Below are 10,983 nucleotides of genomic sequence, written 5' to 3'. Positions count from 1 at the left end.
AGTAAACTGCACTGGCCCAGCAAGCACAATTATGAATATGACAATGTTATAAAAGCATATACAACAACATAAGTGTGATACCGAACACATGAAACAAATTAGCCATATTATTTCTAAATGATACATTTGCACCTTAAAGGCACACTGTGGGACTTTTCAACCTTTATAATATATTACCAAAACCCATTGAGATGGTACATCGACTTACAATAGGTTGAATGACACGTCTGCCGAAGCCTGAAGGTGTCTGTATCGCTTTTACCAGCACTATGTAACTTCGGGTTTCGGGTAGGAACCCGAGCACAAAAAGAACTACAAAATTCGACCGCTTTACGGCATACGTCACTTCCCCCACCACCCCAACTTCCTCAAATTCTAACGTGAGAGCTCAACTCGCGTTTGATTGCCGGCGTCTGTATGTTGTCGTCATGACTGAATCAACAGCTACTCGGAAGAAAGCAAAGATTTTGTCAGAGGAGACCAAAAAAAGAAAAAGGGAGAGTTTAAAATAAACATCGGCATAAAAGTGTATATATAATGTAATATTTACTGCGAATTTGTGTAACAAAACTGATATAAGTCACAACATACTGCCGTATACAAATGTAAATGTTTTTTTTTCCTTTCAGCTCATATATGTTTGTATTTGTGTAAAAGGAAAAACAAACTGAAGACTACAAATAACGGAAATATGTAGTGAGTTATATCAGTTTTGTTACACGATTTCCCGACTACTCGATTTCATCTCCAACCCATTGCAAAGAGATCCTGAAGACGTTAATTGTTTGCTTCAGGTGTGTTTGATTAGGGTTGGAGAAGAATTGTGCAGGACAGACGATCGGCAGGAGCAGGATTGGGCAACCCTTGTCAATGCGACTTACCTGATCAGACATTGTTTTCTGCGTATGCTACTTTTATTCAATTTGTTTTCTTTATAGGATTTATATTATTAATCTTATATTTATATTATTATTTTGGTCAGTAGTGAATCGATTAACTTTCTCCAACATACAAATCAAATGCCGTCTGCACACACATAAAGACACTGGAGGTTGACCGGTTGACTGTTTGTTGACTTTTGCGACAATGCTGTGGCGCTTGTGGCCTCTAGGGGCACTAGACGTGAAAATTACAGGTCGAGCGCACCCTAGTGGCCAAAAATTCCACAGTGTGCCTTTAAAAGTATGTGCATCCAATCAAACTTTATTGCATTAATGTCACCATCAAAAGATATTTTGTAAAACATTTTAATTGCCTACTAATGGACTTCTATGATTCAATCTATTTGATAATTATCTAACATGTCATAAAATTATATGGACACATGCTGGAATAAGCTAATAACATGATTCAAACAAGAGAATTCAAATATATTGTTTAAAGAAATCTAATAGAGTGAGCTTGAAGGAATAAAAAAAAAGGAGTTACACAAGGAGTTGTAACAGATCAAGTTATTTTAATTCTCAAATAATGCTGTATTGAGACATTACAGACTTGTGAATGCATTCAATCCTTAAGACTTAAAATCATCTGTTCATGAAATCATCCCCTCTCCTAAACAGAAACACTAAAAATGTCTGAAACATCTACTTTTTTTCTGAAACAAAAAATTATAAGCAGTAAATTATAATAATCAACCCATCACAGAGGATCAACTTTGTCAAGACCTCCAAAACCAACCTTTAACCTCTCCTGGCTACTGCTATGAGATTGAACCAAAAGCATACAGTAAAAGAACTACAACTGATGAACTCTTTCTTTGGAGTAGTAAATATTTTACAAAAATCAGCTAAGGGATTAATTTGTATTACTAGAGAACGACAAGAGAAATGCCACTTGTTGTTAGAGTAGATAAATACCTCAAACACAGCAGTAAAGGCCTTAAAACGAAAACCAGACAGATCCACGTCTCTCGAAGACCGCTACACACATGATCTGGTCTAGCTTTTTAAAGATTGACTCTTGTTGGATAGAATAGAGAATGGGCATTTAATGATAAACATTTGTTCAAATCTGTTGCAGACTCTAGGAAGGGAATGGAGTGTAAAATAGCATCTGTACAAGTGCACCTAAACCATGGATTCTGTCAAACTCTAATAAGCCTTCAACAGATCAGTTTAATAAAACAAACTGATTACATTCAATAACGTCTGCAATAAAGCTAACAACGTGTACCTTCAAAACAACCCCTGACATGTGAGATTTCACATCAATGCGAGCTTTTGTACGAGATCAGGCCTGTGGTCAGCTGCTGTAGAATGACTCAAATATGTTCGTCAGTGGCATTTACAAACATGACCGGAGTCGCATCTGTGGCTTGAGTCCAGTGGTGATGTGTGTACGTTTGAACATACTGGTCCTCAATAGCTTTCAACTGGTCTTGTTTTCTCTCCCCCCGCTCTCTTTTCCTCTGAGGGAATAATGAAAAGCACACACGCGGATATAAACGCAAAAATAGCTCTCCTATTCACACATGCACAGTCGCACACCCACACACTCGCTTTTATAACACTCGCTGGAAAAAAAGAGGGGAGAGAGACGAGTCGAACTGAATGTACAGCTCGACAGGGAGAGCCTTTGTGCTCCAAGAAAAATGCTGTTACATACATCAATGCAATTCTTTATTCATTTCTACTGATAAGGTTACGTTCATTATATTCTTTTTTTTGTCAATTCACATCTATTTAGGTCAAAAATAAGAATAATTCAGGGGTTATATATATTTTATATATATATACACACACACATTTCCTCCTGACAGGCCATGGTAATCCAAATATAAACTCTTCCATCTAATTAATAAAGCATATCTCCCCTCTATTTTTTATTTTGTTGTTCATTATATCATAATTCTGCTATAAAAAACATAAATTCTGTCATTAGCGTGAATGCTGTTATACACATTTACTTTTAAGCATGAAGGCAAAATCTCAGCAAATTCCAAGAGCTCTTGGGATGCCAGGGACTGTTACATCAAACGCATGCGAGCAGCTCCTCACCATGACAACCCGAACCTTTTGTGAACCTCCGGCATGAAAACCAGAGGCTTTTCCTGCTTGGCAAAATGATATAGCCACTGAAACGGGAGCTACAAGCATCACCATCACGCACTTTGGAACAAAGAGCTCATCGTGTCATGTAACTAGGGCATTTGAACTGCATTATGGTGTAAAAGAAACATCTAAATACTGCAGAGGAACGCACTGCCTTCAAACGGGAGGAATGGACTCTATATGGCATGGCTTTGTGCTAAAACAGAGTGAGAGGAGCCTGTCTTGGTGCTCTGGCTATTGTCAGTTTAAGTGCACTTTGTTGGCACAAGACCTATAACTGCGCACTGGACTTAATTCTCTTCCCTGAACTTCAGTTCTTATTGAAACAATCACATGCTCACACACACATGCACACAATCGATCAAATACACCCAACCCTAATCCAAGGCACTGTTATTTCAGTAAACATGGCAGTTTGATTTACTAAGCAAGAAAATGCTTAAGTTCTATAGCAAGTAAGAGATGAGGGGCGAGAAGAAATGAAATCAGTCTCAGAGAGAGTGCATCGGTTATAATGGCACAGTAGTGTTCAAGTACAGTTTGATTTCGCACACCTACAGATGATGAAAAATCAAACTATTAGTCTCCGCCTCTCTCTGAAATGCAACTATTTATAATTATTTGTCTGAAGTGTTGCGCCGCAATGTTAAATGATGACTGACTGAATGTGTCATTGGCATTTAGTGCTCGTCTAGACTGCGACAACAGCCAATAAGTCCAGCGGGAGGGGAGGGGCAATTAGGTAACCCATGATGATTGTACCGCCACAAGCTACTTTACAAATCAGTGCTAAAATCATTTAGTGTTAATAACTACAAAAATGTTCAGGAAGGACCAAAGTGCAACAAACATTAGAGTACTCAAACTTGTTATAGTGATATAATGGTATAATACCATCTTTGTCAAATAGGGAATGAGAAATAAAAAGACTAGATTGAGAAGGTGTTCTATTCATGTAAATGTAGATTATCTGCATGGAAATGAGTGAAAAGCTTGAGAATAATCTCTGGTCTAGTATTGCAGAGCTGGAGACAGTAACACCAGGGACAAACCCATCACTAATCCTTAAACTATTGCTTTATAGTGATCCTACTGTATCTTACCGATTCATATTTCCACCGCTCACTCACTCACACACACACACACACACACACTTCGTTTGCACACTGTCACATAAACAAAAGAATATTCTTGCTCCGATCCACCCATAAAACATGACGTTTCTGTTGCTAAAACATGGTGGGGTCCAAATATTAAACAAAAAAAGTCTGATCAAATGCACACGTCCCTGATGAACTACAAGCCTGCCTAAAAAAACTACACTTTCCAGAAGCAATTTTGACAGCACAAACTTGACTCGGTTATGAAATCACTCTCAAGTGTATTATGCAGTCGTGTAGTGATTTAACTCCTAAAAAAAATCATGTGCCTACTGAATACAAATAAGACTCATCTAAATACGATCATGACTGCTATGTACAATTTACATTGTGACAACCGAACTATACGTTTATGCTGCCAAAAAGTGCTTTTAATCATATCCGGAGTAACTTACTGTATCTTCCTGCCTAAAATCAGAATAACCCAAGAGAAACTCCCTCGTGAAACTTCAAACAAGAACGAGCACACAGCACGTATTGCAATAGAACAGCTAAAGAACAGCAGATAATAAAAGTAGGAATAATACCAAATACGTTTACGTACAGAGAATATTAAACTGTAGTATATATATGATGATACTTCTCACATAGAAAAAAAAAGTTCTTTGAAAAGCGAAACCAGAGACTTTTGCTCCATTATGGGTGACTTGGTCTCACCAGCTGACTAGTGGAAAAGTAAAACGCTAGATTCTGCTTTGTAAGCGGCCACCAACATTTCCATCGAACAAACAGTTTGGTGACATAGGCGTCAGATTATTGTTTATACATCAAGAAAGTGAAAACCTTCCCTCATTCGGAAGGGAAGCCGTCTCAGAATGTGTTAAAACTCATATTGTTAAATCAGTTTCTAAACTTCTACTTGTTGAAAGAAAACATTATATAACTTTTATCTGAAACTCTGAATGCAACCATTAACAAACAACTACTACACTATACAGTGGAAATGGAAAATTACAGATGTTGCAGTACCACCTCACACCACTGGAGTTTCAAGTTGTTTCTGCTGCTCAAAGTAACTTGTGAAGTCTCTCAAACACACAAACACACCGCTGCTGCGTCACAAGACGCGCAACAATTGAATGATTCTCGTAGTTTACACACATTTCTAGTAGAATAATGTACAATTATCCTTTTTGTCTGGTCCTAAAAACTTCAGAAAATATCATCGGAGAGGAACGTTGGACCCAGTGAGCTGAAAGCTAACCCATAATTAGATGAACACCACATTGAGGTCAGCGGCCCGCTCACGGTAGACACACACACGCCTAGTACAGTTGGCTCAGAGATCACAGGAGAATGGTGAAGGAGTGTCTTCAGGAAGATGTGAAGTAAATAACTCTGTGTGTGTGTGTGTGTTATGTCTGTAGGAGTGTGTGTATTTACACAGTGTGAGAGTGTATGTGGGTGTTGTTGTGTGTGAGGACTCTTTATCTCTTCAGTGTTTGTATGTGTGCACACAGCAGAATCTATGTTTATGTGGCGGCTCTTTCACCAGTTCATAATGCAGTTTCTGTTGAGGGTCATAAAGTAGACCTGGCTGCTGCCGCCAGAACGCACTGACGCAAAAAACACCTGAAAGAAAGAAAGAAAAAAACATGATTGCATTATAAAGTGGAGGAGCTGTGTGAAAAGAATATTTTCTGAGTATTTCTACTGAATTGATATTCAGTTAATAGTAGAAAATAATATTTTAAGTATTACCCTATTTTAAAAATCACAAAAAATGACAACATTACTAAAAATTATGACACCCTTCAAGTAACATAATTTGTTCTCTACAGGAAAATCTTATCACATTTTCTAATTTTTACAGCAATTGTAGTGTTTTTATCATCATCATTTTATGTAATTTTATTTATCTGCATTTATTTTGAAAAAGAAAAGAGGCCCTATTTTGTACCCCATTTGTGCGAAGTGCAGTGTGTGTGTGTGTGTGTGTATCACCTTGTCATTTCTTTCACACAGGAACTTAAGCCTCTGAGCTCTCTTGTGCATGAAGACTCCATCCAGGTGTCCCGTCTCAACAGAACGGATCTCAATGGCTTTCTCTCCCCAGCCCATAATCTGATTAGAGCAGATGTGGGCTATACGTGTAACACAAATAAAGAGACATACGAATATTTTATCATTCACTTCATTAATATGGTCTCTAAGGTTCATATACAACAAGGAAAATATACTGCAACACAATCCGGTAACGCTTCCTTTTACAGTCCTGTTACCCATGTACTTACTATGTACTTATTATAGTAATTATAATTACTGGGTAATAACTAGGTACTAACCCTGAACCTACCCCTAACCCATGTACTTACCTTATATTAGCCAGTACTTTCTAGGTAAGTACACGCAAGTACTGTACTGTAAAAGGAAGCGTTACCCACAATCCTCTGTTGGATAATTTGTGTATTTGAAACAACTTATGTGCTTTCATTCAGACAGGCCTTTCCCCATTTTCACGATTCTGCAGAGAGAAGAATATGTTTGTGTGTGCACACTCACCCACTGATGTGGGCATTTCTCCCCACTGCAGCACTACATCTTTAATGATGCGTCCATACGTGTTGACGTAAACACCCTCATCCTCATAGCACAACAGCATCTCCATCCCATCTGAATTGGGCAGGAATACAATGGCGTGAGGAATCACCTGTGACTGGATCTGACAGATGCGAAGAAAGTAAGAGAGAGTGAAAGAGAGGAACAAACATCAAAGGAGATTCATTTCTCTGTAAGTGTCCATTAAACTTTCTTCTTTATTTTCCAATTGATCAACAAATCACTGATTGCTTCCATGTCATCTTGTGAAAAAGGTGCATCACATGACAGCGTAACTCACATGTACAGGAATGTAGATGTCATAGTTGTTTCCAGAGTCAACATCAATGGCATGGAAGCCAGCACTTGACCCATAGATGACTTTTAATCTCTGACCCTCTTCCACTGTGAGGTCAACCAACAGAGGCCTATGTGGCAGGTCTCCAAATGACTGGGAAGAAAGACACGTACGAATGAGTAGAAGGCTGAAATTACAGTACATTACAGAGATTGTGTGGAATGATGAAGTGAATCTTTTACAAAAATTTGCCAAGTTAGTTAATCCAGTGTTTGTCCCATTTGCTATAATATTGTAAAGAAATACTTTACAAAAAAACCTCAAAGTGAACTTGAAACTTGCTACTTGTAAACAAAAACTACGCTCTCTCTCTTTCTTTCTCTCCCTCTCAAAAAAAGATACTTGCTACTTTATATTACTATTTAAATATAGTATAGTATTTATTATTCCTTGCACTACCAATTACAAGTTTGGGGTCAGTAAGATTTAAAAAAAAAAAAGTTTTGGAAAGAAGTCTCTTATGCTCACCAAGTTTTTTTGTTTTCTATTAGAACATTCTTTAAAATGTAATTTATTCCTGGGATGACAAAGCTGAATTTTCAGCATCATTACTCCAGTCTTCAGTGTCACATGATCCTTCAGAAATCATTTTAATATGCTGAACAAAAAAATATCTTACTGACCCCAAAATTCCCCTCAATTTAAAAAAAAAAAATTAAGTTGTAATGCCCAGTAAACCCCATGTAAGTCGAGTACATGATAAATAAACCAATCTGACAATAAGAAAAACTTGTGGTCTACCTTGAAGGCCATGAATTTGTGGTAAGGTTTGGGAGCCCAGGCGTAAACCTCCACGGCATTCTTCATAGCGATAACCAGAAACTTAATCCTTTCATATTTCACTAAAAGAAAAAAAAAGTTCATAGCACCTTTAATAAATCGAATGAAGTACTTTAGAAGAGACAAAAGTCCCTTGCCTGAGGTCTTCTGAACTTGCCTAGGTTTCTTTTTTGTTAGCTGCTAGCCAGCAGTAGTGCACACTGTCATTACTCTCATTATTTCACATTGTGTTGAGTACATTGTAAATATTATGTGGCCAATACTGTGTAACACAGATGTGGCCATTTGTTCATGCATAATTTAGTTGAAATGCACCAATGTATCGGCCAATAATCGGTATCAGCAGATAAAAGCAATTATTTTCACTACTGGCCATCGGCCGATTGTTTGGAAAAAAAAAAACAGCTGATGATCAGGCCGATTATATCATGTCAATCAAATAGGGGTGGAAAAATGTGTGAAGAAAATCTCGTGTTGAATTTAGGGCACGTTAATAGCAACATAAAAGCAGGCTCCATTTGACCCTATGAATCACCCGTAGTTCAAGCCAGGGTTGCCAGGTCTGCAGTTTTCTTTTTTTCCCGACACCAAACATTAGGCTGTTTAGGCTATTACGCCTCCCATCCAATAATCGCAAATAGCTCTGTGCTTTGTTACTTCTGATAAGAAACAAACTCTCAGCTTTCAAATTCTGTCCATTTTATCACGAAATTCAAACAATAATGTGTTTTGAGGCTCTTAAATGTGACGTATCTGAGGAAGCTACGGAACTGTAGACACCTCAGTTCAGGCGACAGCGCGAGTCTTCCACTTTAATACGAGTTATAGCACACACAAAAATTATGCATGAACATCAAAAGATGTTTAAAGATACAGTACAACTTACCGAAATGAATCAATTCCAGCGTTTCAACCGTGGATAATCAATAAATCATCTTGTGAACAATGCCACTTAATGTTGCATTTACCGCAGTAAAGTTATTCAGTGTTCATAGTTCACTAGTTGGCAATCAAAAACACTACAGAGGAGCTTATTTACTGTTGATATGCATGTTTTAATAAATTTGCCATCAAGACGAGTGTTTATGAATTGCATACAAACATTTCAGTTAGTTTCAAAATTATTTATGAAAATAAATACCAGTTGAATATAATAGCTCTGTTGTGAATATTAACATCTAATACTATAGTAATGAACCAAATGAGATGGTTCCTTGTGTAGTTTACAGCATTAGTTAGGAGAGATTTTTCCTTAAGAAAATCAAACTATCGCTTTCTGCAGATAAGGAGAAATTTAGTATCTGTGCAGTCTATAATTGTAAACACTTACCAACTTTGTAGTGGACACAGCCCTCCATTTCCCCTACAGTAGTCCAGCCCTGTTTCTTCTCCACCTCTGGGTCATTATGGAGGATTTTATTCCTCAGCCAGGCCAGATAATACACACGCACCTTATTCTTCTTGCCTGAGAGAGAGATACTGAACATGAAGATCCTCTAAATGATGTGCTTGTATGTATCCTTGTGTCCTCCTAACAGAGTGATGAGTAGATGCATGCGTGTATGTGTTTGTGTAAGTGATGAATAAGTCTGTGTGTAACCTGATATAGTGATGAGGAGGTTCAGTCCCTCCAGAACGTCCATCTGCTGAAACCTGCGTGAGTTGATCAGTGGATAAACTTTACCCTGGCCACTTCGATCCAGCAGCTTCAGACCATTCTCTGTCCCCACCAGCAGATTCACACCTGACAGAACAAACACAGTTATAACACACACCCTCATGACCTATAACATGCACAGGCAGTGTTTGGGGAGTGTTTGCCTCAAAAATATAGCTTGTCAAGCTTTGGGCTTCACTGAATCTAAAGTAGTTCAGATGCAGTCAAAATTATTTTGATAAGGCAGTTTGACAGGCTCTGAAGGAGTAGCAGCAAAAAAAAAGAAAAAAGATACACTGTTCAAAAACAATTGAAAAGTTTGTGGTGAAACTTGAAAAAAAGTAAGTATTGAATTCCAGGCACCAAGAAATGTTTGGAGCTAAGAAACATGACCCAAATGGCCGTTTCTATATTCTATATCCATATTTTATGTACTTTGGCCAGTGGGTGGCACTGCCACCAAACTAGTCTTGCACATTCAGGAAATTAAGGCAATGACAACAGAAAGTTCATATCAGAACATCAAAGAGTTACACACACATAGCCTTACTTCCCGTATGAACTCATAATATTGTGCCAAATGCTGTAAATAACTCGACTGCCAAGTGACAAGCTGATGACAGCAGGACAAGTTTGGAAAAGATTTGGGCAGAAAATCTCAATGGGAAAGTTGAGTTGAAGGTAGAAATCACTTGTTGCACTGGTATCGCCGCAGAACCAGGGGAAAAGGTCCTGTTTCTAGGACACTTGCTTCAAACATTTTAAGCTAAAATATGCATGGGTTTGAGGGACATTGAGACCCGTTCTCATCAACGTGCCAAATTGCGCAAACTTCACTACCAAAAGACATTTTGTTATATTTTATATATATAAAAAAACAAAAAACACTCAGACACACCAATGAGCTAAAATTACCCGAAATGACACAATGATACTTGAAATCAAGGACATTTTAAAAGGGCTCTCGATGCGCTAACTTGGACATGTCTGTTTTGTATGCTAGTTCGAGTTGTTAGCAGCTCTCTCTCAAAAGCAGATCTACATGTGTTCAGATTGCGAAACTGAATTGTTAAAGTCCCCATGAAATCAAAATGGACAATTCTTATCTTTTACGGAATAGTGGAGTATTTATTATAAATAATTTATCCGTGCACATTTTTAAAAATGCATGTGCCCTCGTAATCTTTAATCAAAAATAAATTCCTCTCCCTCTTGTAAAGACATCTCCTCTGATGAAGCATTTACTGGCGCAAGGCCTGAACAACCTGTAACTCACATGAGATCACAGCAATAGCAAACCACAACGGTCCAACCATCCAATTGATTTCCGATGGACAAAATCAAGTCCCGCACTACATTTTTTCTAGTTCGAGAAGTCGTTTCACTTTAGATAAACGGTACAATAGGGAGGATAAGACTATCACATCTGTTTCATGC

At 37.9% G+C, this 10,983-nt stretch overlaps 1 protein-coding gene across 6 annotated transcripts in view; it reads right to left on the bottom strand.

Annotated features, from left to right (window-relative positions):
* Nucleotides 1-1,436: 1,436 nt before the first annotated feature.
* mink1 (misshapen-like kinase 1) overlaps nucleotides 1,437-10,983 on the bottom strand; it is a 46,761-nt gene continuing 37,214 nt past the window's right edge. For all 6 annotated transcript variants that reach the window (XM_056236911.1, XM_056236913.1, XM_056236915.1 and 3 more), the window contains 7 exons: nucleotides 9,490-9,633; nucleotides 9,220-9,354; nucleotides 7,851-7,951; nucleotides 7,053-7,202; nucleotides 6,716-6,875; nucleotides 6,158-6,297; nucleotides 1,437-5,785 (listed from right to left, as the gene is read on the bottom strand). In XM_056236911.1, the coding sequence (XP_056092886.1) occupies nucleotides 5,702-5,785; nucleotides 6,158-6,297; nucleotides 6,716-6,875; nucleotides 7,053-7,202; nucleotides 7,851-7,951; nucleotides 9,220-9,354; nucleotides 9,490-9,633 (914 nt within the window). In that variant the 3' untranslated portion in view covers nucleotides 1,437-5,701. The remainder of the gene's footprint in view (nucleotides 5,786-6,157; nucleotides 6,298-6,715; nucleotides 6,876-7,052; nucleotides 7,203-7,850; nucleotides 7,952-9,219; nucleotides 9,355-9,489; nucleotides 9,634-10,983) is intronic.

Source organism: Rhinichthys klamathensis, unplaced genomic scaffold (genome assembly GCF_029890125.1).
Source record: "Rhinichthys klamathensis goyatoka isolate OS25496 unplaced genomic scaffold, OSU_Roscu_1.1 h1tg000473l_1, whole genome shotgun sequence".
Taxonomy (NCBI): domain Eukaryota; kingdom Metazoa; phylum Chordata; class Actinopteri; order Cypriniformes; family Leuciscidae; genus Rhinichthys; species Rhinichthys klamathensis.
This window is presented reverse-complemented; position numbering and strand designations above follow the sequence as displayed.